Raw genomic sequence first — 23121 nt, forward strand, 5'->3', positions numbered from 1 at the left:
TTTATTGTTCTGCAACAGCAGAAATACCAGCAGATTCTCTCAGAAATGTTATTAAAATGGATAAAACTGTAAAAACACCAACATGCATGTAAAGACTTATTGAGTTTGTTGGTTATAATGTCTTACAGCTTAACATTTATGAAGTGAGATTAAAAACATCATCATCAAAATAGCCAACAGACAAAACCCTCAAAAACCATCAGATGAGAAAACAGGAAGCTTATAACTGAAACCAGCCGCACGTTTCAGATAAAGAGAATAATCAGTTTGAAACAACCTTATGCTCATGAATTATTTTATCCAGATTAAAACATCTTGGCTGTCTGATTATTAAAATAGGTCCATATATATATTCTGTTCTTAAATAGCATTTTATTACCTCATTTTACTTTTAACATAAATTAACTGGTTTGATTTTAGACTTGGCTGAAAATCATCTCATTATTTTAAGATTTTTTAAATAATTAGCATAATGTTTGGATTTCACACTGTGCTTCTACCTAGACTATTTTGGTGTAATTGTCAGTCAGTGTCTCCATATTAATAAATTTGTGTTAAGTATATTTTTCCTGTATAATCTCCTGTTCTGTGCTGGTTTAGATCATCATGTTGTTTTGTTGCAGATCCTCTGCTCTCAGTTTCTTGATTTGATTTTCCCCTCATCTGCTGACATTTTGTACTGAAGCTCCTTGGTTTCTGTGTCTCACTGCTGGTTGCAGCTGCTGCTCTAAATGTGGTTTCCTTCACGTTTTCAGTATGTTCAGTTTTTGTTCTACACTTACCACATTAATACTGTTTCTCTGCATTTTTATCCAATAAAAAAAACATATAAAAAATGTATTTAGTATAATCCAAGCTGTAGATATTTACACAGGGGGGAGGCGGCCAGAAGGATCTGTGGTTGTTTGGCCTTTTGAAGGAGCTCCTGCATGGTGATTGGCCGAGGCGGAGGCGTGGTAACTGATGATGCCAGAAGGCTGAAGAGGGTTTCACAGCTTGAATTTACGCCTAGGCTTCATTTCTTAAATAACATGGTTTTGGAAAAGGAACATAAGTTCTGCTATGTCTCAAATCTCTGTTTTAATCCTCTGATGCGTAAGTGGGTCCTTTTGGACCCGGTGAGGTCATCTTTTTGCATTAATTTTATAATGAAAAGTTTTCATCACTTAATATTCCAGGTATTCCTTAAAGAACATGTCACTGATATCATACAATTCAACTTTTTAATTTATCTTTTATACATTTAAGAAATAGCATGTTTTATGTCACATTCTTCTGTGAGTGGGTCCAAAATGACCCGCATTCATTTCCTATGGAATTTAATGGGAATCTTTGTTTCTTACCAGCTGTGACTCTCAGGAAAACATTTTTGGGAACCAAACACACTGAGGTCTAAGTTTCACCCCTGAATAATAAAATTTTACACAAGAACTTTTACAAATAATTATCTTAATTTTTTACCTCACAAATGTGTTTGTGTGTGTCAATCACTGACAGTCTTATTGTGGCGAATCAACATATTGGCCTTATTCAAAGTTAGCTAACGCTAGTTATCTAACCAACTAGCTAACATTACCACCTATACTTTATTGTGCATGTGTATTATTTGTGTGTGTGTCTGTGTGTGTGTCTGACACCCTGGATGAGAAAACCAAGAGAGAGAGAGAGTGTGTTGAATGACATACAAAACCTGCTCATCAATGTGTTTAAGGTTCTTTCTGTTATCATCTCAATAAACAAAATAAAAATTAATAGCTATAGAAATAAATGCATAAATAAATGAGCCAGAAAAGTATAGAGTGTGTTCTCTGGGTCGGGGAGGATGTCCTGCCCCAAGTGGAGGAGTTCAAGTATCTCAGGCTCTTGTTCACCAATGAGGGAAAAATGGAGCAGAAGATCGACGAGCAGATTGGCGCAGCGTCTGCAGTGAAGCGGGAGCTGTACCGATCTGTCGTGGTGAAGAGAGAGCTGAGCCAAAAAGCAAAGCTCTTGATTTACCGGTTGATCTACGTTCCCACCCTCATCTATGGTCATGAGCTTTGGGTCATGTCTGAAAGAACAAGGTCACGGATACAAGTGGCCGAAACGGGTTTCCTCCGCAGGGTGGCTGGGCTCTCCCTTAGAGACGGGGTGAGAAGCTCAGTCATCCAGGAGGGACTCAGAGTAGAGCCCCTGCTCCTCCACATCGAGAGGAGCCAGTTGAGGCTCAGGCATCTGGTCAGGATGCCTCCTGGACGCCTCCCTGGTGAGGTGTTCATGTCCCACCGGGAGGAGGGGAAGACCCAGGACACACTGGAGGGACGATGTCTCTCAGCTGGCCTGGGAACGCCTTGGGGTTCCTCTGGAGGAGCTGGAACAAGTGGCTGGGGAGAGAGAAGTCTGGGCCTCCTTAGTTAGGCTGCTGACATTAATGTTAGCTAGCTTGGTTAGCTAGCTAGTTTCAGGAAACGTGCTCTTTTGCAGCCCCCTCCCCCCCCCCATGCTCACACACACACACACACACACACACACACACACACACACACACACACACACATAATGGATGTTAACATGGTCCATTATTGACATTTCATCATTGTTGTTGTAAAATTGCTGCTGTTGTCATTTTGTTTTAAAAATGTTCTATAATTGTTCTAAAAACGTTTAAAAAAGTGAAAAATGAAAATATTTCAAACATGAAATAATTCTTGTGTGAAATAAAGCACAGTGGAAAGTATTATACAAAACATTATTCTGAATGAAAATGACGGAAGTAGCATAAAAACACATTGATTGTAACCCGGCTCAAAAAGGAGCCACTGACAGACTGTACAGCCAGTCAGTCACGCATCAGAGGGTTAAAGTCAAGAAATAATAAAAACTTTTATCAACTTCCTCCATTTTTCAACAACTCTTTGACACAGCATAGGTACCTCATAAAATATCAGGTGACTTGGATTCTCTAAGTCATATTTCTTCTTTATCCAGTTCCTTATTTGCTGCAATCACAAGAAAGCCAGAGATAATGCAGTGCAGTAAAAATAACAAATAAAATTAACTATGGCTGTTGCATATGTGATATTTTAAGATCTATGCATACAAACTTGTATTTATAGTATTTGTTATGTTTCATCTGTTTTTAAATGCTTTCATTTGACTTTTCTAATGTGTTGAATGATAATTTAATGTTATTAAGATGACAATGAAAATTATGCTAAAGATAAAAAGCTGTTCACAAGCTGTATCAGCTCTAAAGATATTTATCACCAGAAATTTGCTTGATGCCCTTTAATGGGTCTTGAACAAGTTGCACAGAGTGACTGAAGGAGGAGCAAAAGTTTGAGACTGAAAAGGAAACATAATGATTGACTTCATCATGGGGAAAAGAGCAGGAAGCACAGAGATCTGGTTCAGATCAGTGAAGCAGGACTGAACGCAGCAAAGCTCTGATCATAGTGTAGTATTGATTATTATCAATAACAACAATGAGACCTTTATTCCTCAGATATTCCTCTTGTACGCGGTTGATGTATGTCTTCCTAATTCTGCTCTGGGTGAGTGTTTCTTTTTTAAATATTTTTCTTTCCGTCCCTTCAGACAGGAGCTGATCAGAGGAGCTGTGCAGTGAAGAGCATTTTAAACAGTCGTGGTGGTTTGGTTACTTCTGGAGTCAGAACATTAACCAGCTTTAGCTTTTTCCAGTGATGAGTTTCCTGAATCAGAGCATTTAATGAACAGCTGTTATTAATGTGAGCTAATAGTAATTAATGCAGCTGCTTTTTATGCATTCAAACATTTAAAGTATGTTCACACATGGACATTGTACATTTATGTTGTACATTGTTGACGATATAAACCACCAGAATAATGGTACACAGGAGATCACTGCAGCTGTTACTGTGTTCTCAATGCATGGCGGCCATCTTTGATTCTGAAGTTTGTAAATGTAAAGAAGACACCATGGTTTTTCCTGTTTCTGCACTGATGTTGATGCATCTGTGCTTTCAAATCTCTTGACAAAAAGGTGTTTTTAAATTGGTGCAGGTTATTATAGTTTTAAACTGTTTTAGGAGCGCTAGTCCAAGCAGTGTTGAAGACTCTGATGCAATGTTAGGAATACTTTTATGAAGAAAAACAAAAATGAGTCTTTGGTATCTTGGAAATGATCTGATCTTTTCTGGCAGGTAGTTCTGCTTTTTCTAATTTCTCCACATTAATCTGTGACAGAGAAATGTTGTAACATTTCAATTATTTCCTGTAAGAAAGTAACTGAAATGTTACTTCCTTGCAGAAAAACATTTCAGTTAATTCAAAAACATTACATTATTATTTTACTACTGTAGTTGTTTTAGCTTGTTGAAAGGGGGCAGCCAATTTATTCATTCTTGCCCATTTCTTCCTCGTTTTTATGCAAGTTGTCAGTTAACAAGACCTGGTTAGGTAAATTATATAGGGATTAAAAGTCAACACTGGATTTATTACGGCTCTGAATCAGCAGCAAGCTGGGGGAAATTTGTTGCTTCAATCAACACATGAGGTGGAAGAGCTGAGGTTTACCTGACAGCGGAGACGAGCCTCTGCTTGTTCATGTGATTTTAGGGGAATAATCAGTGACAAAGATGGAGATTTTATCACTCAGATCCACATCATCCTGTAACTAATAATGTAAATTCAGAAATAAATAAATAAATAAATACAAACATGATGTGTTGGTATGAGCAACCACCACCACAATCCCCAACGTTCCTGGTCTGGCGGGACAAAAGCTGGACTCTCTGGACAGAGTGTGTCTCATTACATCTGGTGTAAAAGTGACACCATGTCATTGTACTGATGGTAAAACACGGTGGTGGTGGTGTGATGCTCCGGGGCTGCTTGGCTGCTTCAGGACCTGGAAGTCTTGCTGTGATCAATGGAGCCATGAATTCAGCTCTACACCAAAACACCAACAATGTTTTGTTCATATCGCTTTGGATTTTTCTGTCTTATTAATAATAAACGTCTTCATGTAAAAACTGCAATTTGTGTTTACTTGTGTTGTATTTGGTTAATATTTAAACTGGTTTGATGTTCAGAAACACTGAAGTGAGACAAACATGCAAATAACAGGAAGTCAGGAGGAGAGGCGGGGAAACAACTTTTTCAGACAACTATCTTTGGAAAAATGATTTATGTATCTACTGTTCATAGTCAAATAGTTCTCCAGCATCTTTAATGTGTTTTCATTCATGGTTTCAGGTTGTAACAGTGAACTCCACAACATTAGAACCTACAGAACCTGGTTAGTATGGAAAGTATTATTATTATTGTTTATCTTTTATAAGTTACCTTTAGATTTATCAAGTGTCTCCTTGTTTCAGCTCCTGGAAACGTAGCCAGTGTTTCAGTGGTGACTCAGACCACCAGCAGTTTAACTCTGAAGTGGAACAAAGTCAACGGCATCTCAACATACAGACTGGAATATGGTTCTGTCTCTAAGGACATCAATGATGCTGCTGGAGAAACATTTGTTCAACATGTGGTCTCTGGTCTGACTGATGGGACACAATATAGTTTCTCTCTTTTCACTGTGTTGAATGGACTCAGCAGCTCTGGATTCTCATTCTCTGCTGCTACAGGTTGGTGATCTGTGAATTTTCTCTCATTCCCAGTTGATCAGTGTATCAGGAGCATCGACTCCTTTTGTCCACAATTAATATAAGTTAAATAATCCATATTCTTTGCCTGAATGGTGACATTTTGCTCTGCAGGTCTGATGTTTCTACTATGTCCCTCTGTCTGCTCTCTGATTTTCAGCTCCTGAAAATGTAGCCAGTGTTTCAGTGGTGACTCAAAGTGTTAACAATTTAACTCTGGAGTGGGCCAAAGTCAACGGCATCTCAACATACAGACTGGAATATGAAGAGAATGGAGCTACTGTTGTGAACAACATCAGTGATGCTGCTGGAGAAACATTTGTTCAACATGTGGTCTCTAATCTGACTGGTGCAACAGAATATATTTTCTCTCTTTTCACTGAGGCCAATGGACTCAGCAGCTCTGGATTCTCATTCTCTGCTGCTACAGGTTGGTGATCTGTGAATTTTCTCTCATTCCCAGTTGATCAGTCAGTGTATCAGGAGCATCGACTCCTTTTGTCCACAATTATAAATTCAAGAATCCATATTATTTGTCTGAATATCATTTTGCTGTGCAGGTCTGACTCTTTCACATTTCTACTTTGTCTCTGTCTGTTTTCAGCTCCTGGAAATGTAGCCAATGTTTCAGTGGTGACTCAGACCACCAGCAGTATAACTCTGAGGTGGAACAAATTTAACAGCATCTCAACATACAAACTGCAATATGAAGTCAATGGAGCTCCTGTCTCTAGGAACATCAATGCTGCTGCTGGAGAAACAGTACAATATCTGGTCTTTGGTCTGACTGCTGGGACAGATTTTAGTTTCTCTCTTTTCACTGTGTTCAATGGAGTCAGCAGCTCTGGATTCATATTTTCTGCTGCTACAGGTGATTTCTGATTGTTAAAACGATAAAAGGTGGATTGAGAAAATATCAGTGTGAAAACAGAAACTAATTAACCTCACATGTATAGCTGCTCCCAACTTTTCTCACTGGTTGATGAAGATGCAACGCTCCGACTGATGGTTCCAAATGTTTATTAAAGGAATTTTCTGTCACATAAACGCCCAAGACCACCGTGAACACTGCAATAAAATACACAGTGGCAAATATACATCAGTTAAACCGTCATGTTCTCTTATATAAATTGTTCAAATTAAACTTATTACACATATACAAACACAAGAATATTCCATTCAATTGTCCATACCGTATGCCCCTCCAACCAGAAGGTTAGGAGTTGCTAGAAGTCCATTTCTTCCAAATTTCAGTTCTTTGTCTTTCCTATTACCGCTTGCAAAAACCAACTGAGTATGAAACGAAACTTACAGCCCTTTATCGAAAGCTTCACGTGACCAAGTGATGACGTAATTGCTGAAGTGGTCAGATAACGTTATTAACCAAACCAAACAGTATTTCCCAAAATATACATAAAAATGCTTGACTGCGTTCGCTACAACATGTTTAACATGTTTAACATGTTTAACATGTTTAACATCAAATCTCAGATTAATCAGTTTAACAACCAATTTAATGTGAAACATTTCATTTTGTCTTTAATTATAATGTCAGACATCAGTTACATTGTTTAGCCACAATGATTCAAACTTATAGATTTAGATTTAAAATTATTTTTTGTTTAAGCAAGAATTTAGTTTCTGTCAGGAAATGAGACAGACTGATTTAAAAGGTAAATAAAAATGAATCTATAGTGTCAGAAGTATTGATTTAAATAATAAAATATATTTTATTTTATTTGCATTTTTAATATTCACTAATCAATTTAACAAACTTTGTAAACATAACTAATAAAATCATTTTTATAATTGCTGACCAGCTTTTTGCATGTTACCACTTATATTTTTATAATTTAATCTAATCCATTGAGGACAGAAGGCCTCCTTAATTTCACCCTAATCTTAAAGATTAAGGATTAACCCTGAAGCATCAATATTGTTTCAGCTCATATCTGATAAAATGATAATATTACTTCAAAGCTGTTTACATTAAAAATATGAATAAATATGAAATTAGTTTATTTTTTGTTTCTCTCTTCTCTGTTTTCCAGCTCCTGAAAACGTAGCCAGTGTTTCAGTGGAGACTCAGACCACCAGCAGTTTAACTCTGAAGTGGGACAAAGTCAACAGCATCTCAACATACAGACTGGAATATGAAGTCAATGGAGCTCCTGTCTCTGAGGACATCAGTGATGCTGCTGGAGAAACATTTGTTCAACATGTGGTCTCTGGTCTGACTGATGGGACAGAATATAGTTTCTCTCTTTTCACTGAGGCCAATGGACTCAGCAGCTCTGGATTCTCATTCTCTGCTGCTACAGGTTGGTGATTTATGATAGTAAATGAGAGAAAAGGTGGATGAGATTACAGAAATTATTCATCCTCAAAAACAATAGTTATTAACTCCGTCATAAGTTAAAGATAATTGACATCAAATCTCAGGAATCAGTCGACATCGACACATATGACTAAAGTGTGAAGCTTTTTTTGTTTTCACTCTAAATTATGATGAAGTGGTCGGTTACACAGTTTAGATATAATTATTCTGGTAGATTTACGTTTTAGATGTTTTTCATTCAACCTAGAAATTTATTCTGATAAGAAATGAGTCAGGCAGCCTATGGATAATAAAATATATCAAAAGTATGTAGATTATTAAATGAAAAACCATTTTATTTGCATTTTATGAAAAAAAATCAATAATCAATTCACCAAACTTTATCAGTGTAATAGCAACAAATGCTTTCTGTTATATTTTGACAATCTGTGGTTATGATCTCCATATCTTTGAGGATGGAAGGCCTCCTTGCCATCACCCTCATGAATTCATGTCATTTTCAAATATTAATTTTGCTTCAACTGAGAAGAAACATACTGATAAAATAAAATAAAAAATCACTTTAAATCTAATCCTGCAAATAGTATAAATAACCTCAACTAATTAATTCAGATGTTTCTGCCTCCTCTTTGTTTCTCAGCTCCTGGAAATGTAATAAAAGTAGAAGTGGTGACCCAGAACACCAGCAGTTTAACTCTGAAGTGGGACAAAGTTGATGGCATCTCAACATACAGACTGGAATATGAAGAGAATGGAGCTCCTGTCTCTGAGAACATCAGTGATGCTGCTGGAGAAACATTTGTTCAACATGTGGTCTCTGGTCTGACTGATGGGACAGAATATAGTTTCTCTCTTTTCACTGAGGCCAATGGAGTCAGCAGCTCTGGATTCTCATTCTCTGCTGCTACAGGTTGGTGATCTGTGAATTTTCTCTCATTCCCAGTTGATCAGTGTATCAGGAGCATCGACTCCTTTTGTCCACAATTAATATAAGTTAAATAATCCATATTCTTTGCCTGAATGGAGTCATTTTGCTGTGCAGGTCTGATGTTTCTACTATGTCCCCATATCTGCTCTCTGATTTTCAGCTCCTGAAAATGTAGCCAGTGTTTCAGTGGTGAATCAAAGTGTTAACAGTTTAACAGTGGAGTGGCTTAAAGTCAACGGCATCTCAACATATAAACTGCAATATGAAGAGAATGGAGCTACTGTTGTGAACAACATCACTAATGCAGCTGCTGTTATACAACATGTGGTTTCTAATCTGACTGCTGGGACACAATATATTTTCTCTCTTTTCACTGAGGCCAATGGACTCAGCAGCTCTGGATTCTCATTCTCTGCTGCTACAGGTTGGTGATCTGAGAATTTTCTCTCATTCCCAGTTGATCAGTCAGTGTATCAGGAGGATCGACTCCTTTTTGTCAACAGTTATAAATTCAAGAATCCATATTCTTTGTCTGAATATCATTTTGCTGTGCAGGTCTGACTTTTCACATTTCTACTTTGTCTCTGTCTGTTTTTCAGCTCCTGGAAATGTAGCCAATGTTTCAGTGGTGACCCAGACCACCAGCAGTATAACTCTGAGGTGGAACAAATTTAACAGCATCTCAACATACAAACTGCAATATGAAGTCAATGGAGCTCCTGTCTCTAGGAACATCAATGCTGCTGCTGGAGGAACAGTACAATATCTGGTCTTTGGTCTGACTGCTGGGACAGATTTTAGTTTCTCTCTTTTCACTGTGTTCAATGGAGTCAGCAGCTCTGGATTCATATTTTCTGCTGCTACAGGTGATTTCTGATTGTTAAAACGATAAAAGGTGGATTGAGAAAATATCAGTGTGAAAACAGAAACTAATTAACCTCACATGTTTAACATGTTTAACATGTTTAACATGTTTAACATGTTTAACATCAAATCTCAGATTAATCAGTTTAACAACCAATTTAATGTGAAACATTTCATTTTGTCTTTAATTATAATGTCAGATATCAGTTACATTGTTTAACCACAATGATTCAAACTTATAGATTTAGATTTAAAATTATTTTTTGTTTAAGCAAGAATTTAGTTTCTGTCAGGAAATGAGACAGACGGATTTAAAAGTAAATAAAAATGAATCTATAGTGTCAGAAGTATTGATTTAAACAATTGAATATATTTTAATTTTATTTGCATTTTTAATATTTACTATTCCACTTAATAGTCGATTTAACAAACTTTGTAAACATAACTAATAAAATCATTTTTATAATTGCTGACCAGCTTTTTGCATGTTACCACTTATATTTTTATAATTTAATCTAATCCATTGAGGACAGAAGGCCTCCTTAATTTCACCCTAATCTTAAGGATTAAGGATTAACTCTGAAGCATCAATATTGTTTCAGCTCATATCTGATAAAATGATAATATTACTTCAAAGCTGTTTACATTAAAAATATGAATAAATATGAAATTAGTTTATTTTTTGTTTCTCTCTTCTCTGTTTTTCAGCTCCTGAAAACGTAGCCAGTGTTTCAGTGGAGACTCAGACCACCAGCAGTTTAACTCTGAAGTGGGACAAAGTCAACAGCATCTCAACATACAGACTGGAATATGAAGTCAATGGAGCTCCTGTCTCTGAGGACATCAATGATGCTGCTGGAGAAACATTTGTTCAACATGTGGTCTCTGGTCTGACTGATGGGACAGAATATAGTTTCTCTCTTTTCACTGAGGCCAATGGACTCAGCAGCTCTGGATTCTCATTCTCTGCTGCTACAGGTTGGTGATTTATGATAGTAAATGAGAGAAAAGGTGGATGAGATTACAGAAATTATTCATCCTCAAAAACAATAGTTATTAACTCCGTCATAAGTTAAAGATAATTGACATCAAATCTCAGGAATCAGTCGACATCGACACATATGACTAAAGTGTGAAGCTTTTTTTGTTTTCACTCTAAATTATGATGAAGTGGTCGGTTACACAGTTTAGATATAATTATTCTGGTAGATTTACGTTTTAGATGTTTTTCATTCAACCTAGAAATTTATTCTGATAAGAAATGAGTCAGGCAGCCTATGGATAATAAAATATATCAAAAGTATGTAGATTATTAAATGAAAAACCATTTTATTTGCATTTTATGAAAAAAAATCAATAATCAATTCACCAAACTTTATCAGTGTAATAGCAACAAATGCTTTCTGTTATATTTTGACAATCTGTGGTTATGATCTCCATATCTTTGAGGATGGAAGGCCTCCTTGCCATCACCCTCATGAATTCATGTCATTTTAAATTATTAATTTTGCTTCAACTGAGAAGAAACATATTGATAAAATAAAAAAAAAATCACTTTAAATCTAATCCTGCAAATAGTATAAATAACCTCAACTAATTAATTCAGATGTTTCTGCCTCCTCTTTGTTTCTCAGCTCCTGGAAATGTAATAAAAGTAGAAGTGGTGACCCAGAACAGCAGCAGTTTAACTCTGAAGTGGGACAAAGTTGATGGCATCTCAACATACAGACTGGAATATGAAGAGAATGGAGCTCCTGTCTCTGAGAACATCAGTGATGCTGCTGGAGAAACATTTGTTCAACATGTGGTCTCTGGTCTGACTGATGGGACAGAATATAGTTTCACTCTTTTCACTGAGGCCAATGGACTCAGCAGCTCTGGATTCTCATTCTCTGCTGCTACAGGTTGGTGATTTGTCATCATTTACAAAAAATTTCTGGATTTATTTAAAGAAGCAGCCACCTGTTAAGCACTGTCTTTGTTTTTCAGCTCCAGTAAATGTAGCCAGTTTCTCAGTGGTGACCCAGAATGACACCAGTTTAACTCTGAAGTGGGACAAAGTCAACGGCATCTCAACATACAAACTGGAATATGAAGTCAATGGTGTTTCTGTCACTGAGATCATCACTAGTGAAGATGCAGTTATTCAACATGTGGTCTCTGGTCTGACTGCTGGGACAGAATATAGTTTATCTCTTTTCACTGTGTTGAACGGACTCAGCAGCTCTGGATTCTCATTCTCTGCTGCTACAGGTTGGTGATGATGTTGTGACTTTGGATTTAAACTGTACTGACAACAAACCAGCACACTTGATCATTCAAGTCATATCTTTTAGTTGTCTTTAACTGTTGAATTATCATCAGTTAAATATGTAGGAATATCTGAAATCTTCCACTACTTGAGGCCCAAATTAAAAACATAACTGCCTGTTACAGTTGTTCAGACGTCGGCAATCAGTGCTAATAAATATAAATAGGGCTCTGTGATTGGCTGCTTTGCAAACGCCACCCACTAATATAACAGATAGTGATAGGTATTTTTCTCGAACCTACATAAAAAGACCACAGACAACGTATATGAATTTTATAGACAAAGCTTTTGCAAAAGGAGAACTTTCCGCCAACAACGTCATCAGCCGTTCACAGAAAGTTCTGAACTCCTTCCACGCGAGCTCCTTCTTTTATTATCAAAGAAAAACAGTCACAGGGGGCAGTCAGGAAAACAACAGAGGTCGTAAAACATTTAACCTAAACAAACCAGCAACTCAGTTCCAGGTGTGATATCTGATCTACGGTCTGAGCCCAGTTCAGCTCTAGGTCAAACTAACACAAGAAGAATTTAAGATCTGGGAAACACAGAGTTAACTGTCTCACATAAAGATAAACAGACAGTCGTAACCTCCAGGTCAGTTTATACACACATAAGGAAGAGAACACTTTAAACTAAAAATCACAATAATACTGATTAACATTAGACTGAATATGAACTAAAGTAATAATGATAATACCAAAAAATATCTAACAGATAGCATTGTGTCTATAGGTGTCTCAAATCTCAAAGCTGCATTTTAAAAAGTATTTTAGATTTGCTCTATGAATAAATTTACAAATCACTAAATTTTCTGTGAACAATTTGAGTCCTACAGAAAGAACATGAATAACAGGATCAGCTGTATTGGAGCTTTTCAGAATCCTCCCCACTGGATGATTTGACATTTAGTGACATAAAACAGTTTGCAATCTGTTGTTTTGTTTAGAAATCAAATTTCAATATATTTATGTTTGTTATTTGAAGCTTTTTGTGTTTATTTTGAAATTTTAGCCATGAGAGTCATTGAACTCGTTAAAAAAGGAAAATAGAAGAAGGTTTTATAAACAGAAACAGATTTTTGTGCTTTTACACTAAAAAGTTCCCTGTTGACATCTGGATGAAAGATAACCACAAATAAAGCTTCAGTTTGAGCATAATGTGATTTAAATTGCATATTATGACCATTTTCTCAGCTGTATCTCAGGATCTTTGTCCCATTTGAAAAAACCAAAAGCAGTGAAACTAATATCTCTGGATTTACTTTGTTTAGACCACCATAGAAACAAAGAATTAATGAATCACTGGCTCTTTAGGATCTCTGTGTCAACTGACACAAAACAGATTTTAAATTTACCATCAAATTAGTTGGAAATAAAAAGATGAGAACATTTTCATACCAAGAGGTTATAAATAATTTATTTTAAAGTTCTGACAGGTCCTGATTGTCCTGTTTTGTTCCCTCAGTTCCTCTGAGTGTGACGTCGGTCCGTGTTTTGGAGCGTTTAGTGGACAGAGTAACTTTACAGTGGGAGAATCCAGATCAAGCCTGGAAACACAGCCTGAGTATTAACGACACCAACGCATCTATAACCCAGCAGAAGGCGACAAACGTTGTGTCATATCTGATCTCCAACCTGAAGCCTGGGACGATGTATCAGTTCAGCGTGACCACAGTGTTCTCTGGACTGAGCAGTGCTGCTTACATCGATCACACGTTAACACGTAGGTACACAGGGCTACAAAGAAAACCTTGTTCTGCATTATTGTGTTTTCTGTTGAATTAAAGAAACAAAGGTGTTAAAATAATTGTTCCTTTTTACTCCAGAAATCGACTGCAGTGCCGTATCCTGGAGTGTCACCAACTCATCGATCCAGGGAACAGTTGAAGGCTTGTTCTCCAAAGCTACGGCCTCTAATGGATCTGAAACTCTCATCAGTCCTGAAGGGAAAAACGTGACATTTTCTGGCCTCCATCCTGGAGCAACCTATGAGATTTCTCTACTGTATGAAACATCGTCTGAACTTTATCCACAGTGTAGCATCAGCAAAACCATCAGTAAGTACAAAACACTCATTATAACTTTATATTATAGCAGAAGTTATCTTAAACAGGTGAGTTTGAGTTTATTTCACCGCAGAAGAAAGTGAACTCCCAAGTAATGGTTTTACTGTTTTAACCATCATATATAAAAAGCATTGGATATATTTTATATATAAAGGTATTTAATTCAAAAGTGGTATGATCTAGAAGATAAGGATGTTATGGATCCACATTTTATCAGATCTGTGTGTATGATAAAAACTGAACATATTTTATGATTCTGAATAATCAATAATATTTATTTGTTATTAATTCTTTCTGATTAATTTCCTGGTTCTTTCCTCCAGTTCCTCCTTCTATATTTGCTCACTGCAGCTACTGGGGTTCTGGCTACAGCGCTCTGATTAAATGGGACCAACCGGTTGGTGTTTGGACGACAGGTGAACTCACCATAAATGGAAAAACTGTCACTTTAAACCCAGATGAGAATCAGCTCATTGTGGACGGACTTCAACCTGCCAAAACGTATCAAGTCTCTGTGAATTCAAAGCTGGAAACTGAAGCTGATCCCTTAAAATCTGAACCATTCAGTTTCTTCTGTTCAACTGATAACAGAGGTGAGAAAAACTACACACATTTTCTGTTTTGCTTTATGAAGTAATAATTTCTCTAAGCTGTTGAAAGTTGCGGCAAAGACTTTTTTTTTTACTAAGACACTTTCTTTCTAAAAATAAATAATGAAATACTAGTAAGATCTTTAACTTATTTAATAAATTTCTCCTTGAAAAGTTTCCAATTATTGGGGTCAGTCAAGGTAATGTCTGTTCTTAAATCAGAAAAACCAGATCAAGTAGTTAACTGCAGACCAGTGAGCATCCTGCCAGTGTTGTCCAATAATAAATAAATAAAATATATATTTTCAGGAGTCATTGCAGGATCAGTGGTTGGTGTTCTGCTTTGTGGTGCCGTAGTCTGTGTGATTGCTTTTATTGTCCTCAGGAAACCCGATCACATCCGGTTAGTGCTTCCACAGTCACAGAACTATCATTAAATCAAACCTGAAGTATAAAATTTACCATTTCAAACATCATATTTGTTAAAATACTGTTTCTTTTTCATCCTATAGGAGAAAAATACCTTTCATACTTGGATCCAAAACAGCAGATAGAAATGAAGAGTGAGTTTGTTCAGCACAAATTCCACTCTAAACAAATGTGTGATTGGTTCCCCTACATTGTAAGGTTTGTTTTTACAAGTTTACAGATTGATGAAATAATAATAATCTGTTTTCTTCCAGAACTGTTTCTGCTGCCAAATTTCCAGACCACTTCCAGCAGCTGAGTTTGGATGAAAACAGAGGCTTCAGTCTGGAATATGAGGTTATCTAGAATTAAATCTCCTCTTTCTCTACTCTGCTTTTAAAAAAGTTTGTCTCATGAAATGCACATATTTCAGATATCAGTTGTTTAATTTCATGGTGTCATTTTTAATTTCAGGCTCTCGCTCCTGTTGGCACAGGCCAGACATGTAAGGCAGCGATTCTACCAGAAAACAGAGAGAAGAACCGTTTTAACATCCTGCCTTGTGGGTTCAGGTCTTATTGTTGCTCCATGTTCACATTGAAATACCAGCTGAAGATGTTTTAGGAAATGTTCACCTTTGCTTTTCCCATCTGAGAGTTTCTGTGTTTCCTGAACAGACGACTGGTGTCGGGTAAAGCTAAATACATCAGAACCCAAAGAGACGGACTATATAAATGCCAGTTACATACCAGTAAGTGTCCATATTAATAACTCGATTTTTAGGTACAACTTTTGGCCTCTTTTTTCTTCTTTATTTATATTTAAGGAAATATGTTGTCACAGTTACAGCAATGTTCTTATTCAATTGTTTTCTTGATGCAAATGTATCTGCTGTAGCAGTCTGTAAGACAGCGGCTCTGAAGATGTTTCTGACTGAAGACACTCAGACACTCTGCACCTTATTTTAAAATATTTGTTGAACTTCCTGTCCACATTTATCTTAGCACCAGCAACTTGAACTGACACAGGTTTTTATTTTGCTGATGAACTTCAAAAAGCCTAACAACAACAAAAAATCTTTGACTGTGTTCACACAGTGAAGTGACCCAATTCTGACTTTCTGTCAAACCTGATTTTTATTTATTTATTTATTTTTTGCAGTGGTCGTTCACATTTCCAAATATAAGCGATTTGTATGTGATCTCCAGTGTGAACTCCAAACGACCAGAAAGTGTCCTGCATGCGCAGTAGAGGGCGCAATAAAGTCACATATAGAGAGCGTGCTCAGTTATTTGCATTCACATTTATCTTAGCACCAGCATCTTGAACTGACAAAGGTTTTCATTTTGCCGATGAACTGCAAAAAGCCTAACAAAAAAACAAAACAAAAAAAATCTTTGACTGCGTTCACACAGTGAAGTGACCCAATTCTGACTTCCTGTCAAATCTGATTTTTTTTTTTTTTTTTGCCGTGGTCGTTTACATTAACAAATATAAGCGATTTGTATGTGATCTCCAGAATGAACTGCAAACGACCTGAAAGTGTCCCACATGCCAACCGCCATAAAAAGTAGAAGAGCTCAGTGTTTGCGGAAGTAAACATGGATGCTAATGGTGTAGCATATCTTACGATTTTGAAGTTGTTGTCCAGCCGGAGCAGCATATTAACAAGTTAATCCTCCTCATCTTCCGCCATGGTTGTTGTTTTTCTTCCCGCTTGTGCGTATCAGGGCGCAGAATAGTGACGTTTGTGGAGTATCAATGACGTTCCAGTCGGATCAATGCGATTTGTACAGTCTCCGGTTGTATTTGAAAAGATCGGATACGTATCGGATTTCCAAGTGGTCTGGGTCGCATTCGAAAAAATCCGATCTTTGTTGTTCAGACTGTCAAGAAACGATCAGATTCAGGTCGCAGTGAGAGAAAAATCAGAATTGTGTGACTTCAGGCTGCAGAGTGACCGCAGCCTTTTTCTCTGCAGGGCTACAGCAGCAGCAGAGAGTACATCGCCACGCAGGGTCCTCTGCCCTCCACAGTTGTTGATTTCTGGCGGATGATTTGGGAACAGAAAGTGAAGAGGGTTGTCATGGTTACCAACCACAAAAAAGGAGGACGGGTACGTTTTTAAAAATGAAAGTTATTCAAGTGTCAGATTTTAAATTAAGTTAAAGAACAAAATGAAAGTTAACAGGTTACTTTCCTTGTTGAATTGTAATCAAAAGGGAATTAAATTATAGTAGATAGTCAAACTGAATCAGAACATGAATAATGGAAATGTTATGTCTTTTTTTATGTGCATTCCAAATGTGCACAGTACTGGCCTGAAGGCCTGAAGCAGAGTCAGTATGGAGACGTGTTGGTCTCTGTAACGTCTGAACTGAAGGAACCCAACTGGACACTGAGGCAGTTTACCATCAAACAGGTACAGGACGTCACTTTAACACATGAATACTAATAGTAAGTCTAATAAAACTCTTATGATTTGGCTGCATAGTTGCTCTTTAAATATCCTTTTCTTTTCAAGGGTTTCAGTGTTTTTATGACATTACACTAAGTGTTTTATTGAATATTAATGTTTCCACACAGAAAAGAAGCTCAGAGCAACGATCAGTCAAACATTTCCACTTCACTGTCTGGCCTGACCGCGGAGTCCCTCAGGGCACAGAGGTCCTGATCCAGTTCAGAAGGATTGTGAGGCAGGACATCGAGAGTGACGGATCAGAGGCTCCAACCGTGGTCCACTGCAGGTACCCAGTTCACCCAGTTTACCCAGTATGGTCTGTCGTTACTCCACAGATGTTTGCAGCAACAATCAGCAAATTTCAAGGTTGTGGTTTTGATGGACTTAAATAAACCCAGATATTTAATTTTGTTTTGTTGACCCAAACTAATGAAAACAGTTCAGATTAAATGATTATTTATCTGAATATATACCTGCAAATATGCCACTATATCATGGCACCTTATTTTGAGTTTTTTACACACGCGCAATCCAAACTTTTGGATTTTAGTAATGAAGTCAATAGATGCAAATATCCATTCATTAATTTAAAAGAAAATTCCTAACAAAGAATAAAATCTACAGAGTTAAGATAATTTCTGTTTGAAAAGTTGCATTTTTTTTACATTTGAGCTCAGAAATTAATTGGATTAATCAAAAAACCCAAGAGTTTTTTTTTCTAAGTACAATATCCCTTATATTGTGTAGATGGAGAAAACATTTGCAGGTAAATAAAAAAGTAAATTATTTTCATTCGATCACACCAGAGCTGCTTGTGTTTCTTTGCAGCGACGGAGTGGGAAGGACGGGAACTTTCATCGCTCTGGACTTCCTGCTGCAGCAGCTGGAGAAACAACAAGCTGTCGGCATCAAGGACTTTTTACACAGGATGAGGCGACATCGATCACACATGGTGCAGACGGAGGTAAAGCTGCTTCATGCTGCTGCAGAATAATTACTGAAGCTATATAAACCAAAAAATAAGTTCTGGAAAAAAAGTGTTTTCCCATTTTTACCCTGTTGTGCCAAATTAAGACTTTTCTGGTGACAAATTTGAACTGTAAAGCTGAACTAACCATCCAAGGGATTTCTAATATGCTGAATTTGACAGTTTAAAAAATGATATCTACTGATGGTTTAGATGGTTCTTTTTTTATTTTGAACAAACTCAGGCTCACACAAACACAGATCATCTGAAAAATAAGTAAATAAATAAATGAGCAGAAGCCTGTTGTAAATTTCTGTGTTTCCGTCTTGATTCAGATGCTGCGACTGAGTTTTGTTTTGTTTTGTTCATTTCCTTCCCAGTCGCAGTACGTTTTCCTGCACCAATGCATCATGGACATCCTGCAGGATGAACACATTTATGAGAACGACCACACGTACGCAAACACCATCCAGCTTCAGGAAATTATGTAACACAAAACTAGTTTCATTCCTGGAATAACAGTAGATCATGGTGAACCAACTCTGTGTGGACGGATTGATATAAATATTGATAATATCAATACCAAGTCGGTATCTGTTTTGGATATTAAAATTGACACTTTGGTTTCAGATTTTCTGTTGAAATTTATTTTATTTTTGTATTTTTTATCTCTACCTTAAAAGATGTTGTGGGATTTGCTCTGAAATGGTTTTTTGCACTTTATTTAGAAAAGAAAACACAAATTAGTTTTTTTCTGTTTATTGTGTTGATGTTAAGGTATTTGTAGACACCTATCAACTTTTTCCAAATTCTGTCTTATATTTTAACAAAATAATAAAAAAACTACAAAAGCAGCTCAGAAGTTTATTATAACAAACTCACATTTTAAAAAGTATCGGTATCTGTATCGGTATTGACGATACTGGTTCTGTATTTACTTGGTATCAGATTGATACCAAAATATGTAGCATTGTACACCTCTAGTCAAGATGTGACTGTTTTATACTGAATGTTTAATAAATGTTTCTGTACTGTAAAAAATATCTTGTGAACTTGTGCATTTCCTTCCTCCAAAGTTAAATAATTATGAAGCCAATTTATGAAAATTCCTCTTCAGGTGGTCAGAAAAAGACTTAAATGTTATCAGAAATCTCAAAATGTTAATATAAGAAACATTACTCAGAACTACTTAACTCAGTTCAATGTAAAAGTAATTTTATATTACCAAGCAATAAACTTCAGAGTCTCTAAGGGCCAAAATACAACAAAATATCTTTATCTGTAAATAAAACTTATTTACACAAGAACAAAGTCTTAGCTTCTTGCCTAGCATAAAAATTAGACCTTTAATAGAAATAAATGTCAGAACATTTACCAAGCTAATACAAAATAAGCAAAATAACATCAAAGTGAAACTCTAACCACAGGCTTACTCTCAGTACAGGATTAGATTGTACAGGAAATAAAAACCACAGATTGAAAACATCACAGGGGCTCAGCAGGGAAGTGGTGCAGCGTTGGGTGTTTGTAGGTTTTATGCCACTAGTGAGGAAGAAGTGATTTCAGCTGTGGAGGAAGAGCAGGAGCGGCCCCTAGTGGTTGATGGATGTATAACAGTAAATGTTACATTTACAAGCTGTATTCGTCACATTTAGGCTGCGTTCACACACTGCAGCCTGAAGTGGCCTAATACCGATTATTTTATTTTATTTTTAATTTTTTTTTTTTTTTTGCCTTAATGCGGCCTGTATCTGATCTTTTTAAGACCGTCTGAACAACACAGATCAGATTTTTCTTCTCCCTGAATGTGACCCAGGCCACTTGGACATCTGATACATCCGATATTTTCAAATATGACCCAAGTCTGTACAGGCAGGTCGCATTCATCTCCCGGAACGTCATTGACACTCGACAAACCGTCCCGATATCCTCAAGAGAGGAGAAAGACAACAACCAATAACCATGGCGGACGATAATGAGGATTAAGTTGTTAATATTCTGGTTCCGGTCAGACAACAACTTCAAAATCGTAAGCTATGCTACACCATTAGCATCCACATTTACTTCCGCAAACACTCAGTGACGTGGCGGCTGGCAAAACATTGAGCACGCTCTCTATTTGTGACGTTATTGCGCCCTCCAGTGCGCATGCGGGACACTTTCAGGTCGTTTGCACTTCAACTGGAGATCACGTACAAGTCGTTTAAATTTGGAAGTTAAAACGACCAAGGCAAAAAAAAAAAATAAATAAATAAATAAAAGAAAAGAAAATCCGATTTGACAAAACGTCGGAATTGGATCACCTATGTAATTTTTTAAGAATATGTGAATATCTGTATCATTTTGACCTCTGTTTTTTTGTTTCAGCCATTGTTTCTTTGTGCTAAAATGCATTTTCTTGTGTCAAAATTTGCTCGAGTATTTTCAGTATTGATTTTGTAGCACAATAAAATGTAGCAAAAGAAAAAAGAAAAGTTTTTCCAAACCATTGAAAAGTAAAAGTTCATATCTTGAAGCAAATTTAGGCTATATAAAGTAAAATAATCTGATAGAAGATAAACATTTAACTATGATCAAAGCATTTGAGGAAATATGAGTTATTTTCAGTCTTAGATGTATCACTTTGTCAGTCTGCTGTTAGTTTACTTGCTTTCTATTTAAGTTAAAATACTTTACAATTATTTTAAGAAAGCCGAAATTACTTTTTTAATGTTGCACTAAAATAAGATGGAGCTCTCACTCTAAAATGTTAACAAACTCGTTTTATTTACATTTATTTAACATGACAACTTAATAAACTTAATATATTTATTTGGATAAACTTAATTTGATAACTTATGACAAATTGACTTTTTTTAGTTGGATCGCCTGTTTTCTTTTTTCATTGAGGAATTAAACTATACAGAGGAACGCTGCCCTCTAGTGTTTGTTTCTAAAATAGCAAACATTAAATTGTTACATGTAGTTTATTGTACTTCAGAGTTTGTGCAGTCTGACACAAATTTCTTTGTGCAAATATTATTTACAATTTAATTCCACACTTTTTCCTTTGACTCAACTTTCCACTGATACACTTGGATACTCTGAACAACTCACTTCTTTACCAGTGACCTTTGCCCTTTGCTGGGTGGTAATGACAGCTGGGAAGTCAGCAGGCTTCAAGCAGTTGTGTTGGCCATGATATGACTTTTATGGCGTGAAAAGAAAGTCTTTTTTTATGAACTTAGAGAGAATTAGATTACAATAACAGTTTGAAATCTTCATGTGTGATGAATCTATGTGTTAGTTTCACGTTCTAAAAAAAGGAGTAAAATGTAACTATTTTACAATATTCACATTTTTGGAGGTGTATCTATATATCTTGACTCTTTAAATCTTTTCATTTAGATTATTTTGGATTAGCTTGAAAAGGCTACATTCTGTTAGCTCATAGTCTTAAAAAGAAAGAAAAATAAATAAAAGTAATTTTGTCCTGAAATGTTAATGAGTAAATGAAAGGGATCAGCCAACGTCATCGTTTTTACTCGTTTCTTCCTTGTTCTTATACAACATGTTAGTTAACAAGACCTGATTAAGTAAATTACATTTCAACATGTTTTCAGGAAATTCTGGACTTTCTTCATTTAGCAACGCTGGGCGTTTTTATTTCATTCTTCATAGAAACCTGTTTGTTTTTCCCACATCCTCATGGAAATATGACTAAAAACTCACATTATTTTGCTGTGGTTTTAGGAATGGTTGTCAGAACATTATTTTAATTATAGACTCTATCAGAAATACTTTTTTGGTATAAATTGGAAGCAGCATTTAAATTAAATACAGTTATTAAACATTGTTTATTTTGTCTGCTTCACTTGTTCATTAACGTTGAATTCCTGAACGTGACGGCTTCTACCATATTATTGAAATTTTATGATAACTAATAAACATTCCTATGAATAAATCCTATAATTTATCATGAATGTTGAATAAATCATCTTTATAAAAGCATCTGAAACAAGCTGCGCTCTGTTTGAAACACGGAAGGTAATTAAAGTTCTGCTGTAAAGTTTTATCATTAATGGTTGTGGAAAATTATCATTGAGGAAGGATACTTCCTTCACATGTTCCCCCTGCGGTTAGATGGTTTTAAGAGGCTCTTTGCTCTTTGTGAAGCTTTTATTGAGGCCAACTAAATGTGTTAGTTCAATAAACGGGTTGGACTTTTGCTCTGCCTTTCACATTTTCAGTTTGCAGTTCCTTATAGGTCCAAACCGCAAGGAAGCCATAAATATCACAACTCGCTCAAACTGTGAACAGACAAGCAGGCAGACAAAATCTTTAACAAAACCAGAACAGATGAATATTTTAAAGAAGTAAAACTTTAAATGTCGACATCACAAGACGTCTATAGATGTTTACCTTTATTTACGGATGACTTAAGGAATGAGCTGGTCATAACCCTGAAGCAGACAGTTACAGCTGATATAAAGCAATCAACACTAATAAACTTGCAAAGCAGGCAAATCTGCTTGATCGATGTCCCTTTGAAAGCAGCAACTATAACCGTTAATAAGGAAGTGCCAGGCGGGGCA

General features: G+C 36.2%; 1 protein-coding gene across 1 annotated transcript; it reads left to right on the plus strand.

Moving 5' to 3' along the window:
* The first annotated feature begins 1884 nt into the window (after positions 1–1884).
* Positions 1885–19588, plus strand: LOC148153777 (receptor-type tyrosine-protein phosphatase H-like). The gene is made up of 22 exons (XM_088001087.1): positions 1885–1956; positions 5218–5260; positions 5340–5597; positions 5776–6045; positions 7667–7936; positions 8594–8863; positions 10454–10723; positions 11347–11649; positions 11735–11998; positions 13521–13778; positions 13882–14112; positions 14445–14714; positions 15021–15114; positions 15224–15274; positions 15395–15476; positions 15594–15681; positions 15797–15870; positions 17101–17234; positions 17418–17541; positions 17706–17866; positions 18409–18544; positions 18928–19588. The coding sequence occupies exons 1-22, from the start codon at positions 1885–1887 to the stop codon at positions 19036–19038; spliced, it is 3834 nt and encodes a 1277-aa protein (XP_087857213.1). The 3' UTR covers positions 19039–19588.
* The last annotated feature ends 3533 nt before the right edge of the window (positions 19589–23121 follow it).

Source organism: Poecilia mexicana, unplaced genomic scaffold, assembly GCF_051168715.1.
Source record: "Poecilia mexicana isolate PSO_F unplaced genomic scaffold, ASM5116871v1 scaffold_19, whole genome shotgun sequence".
Taxonomy (NCBI): domain Eukaryota; kingdom Metazoa; phylum Chordata; class Actinopteri; order Cyprinodontiformes; family Poeciliidae; genus Poecilia; species Poecilia mexicana.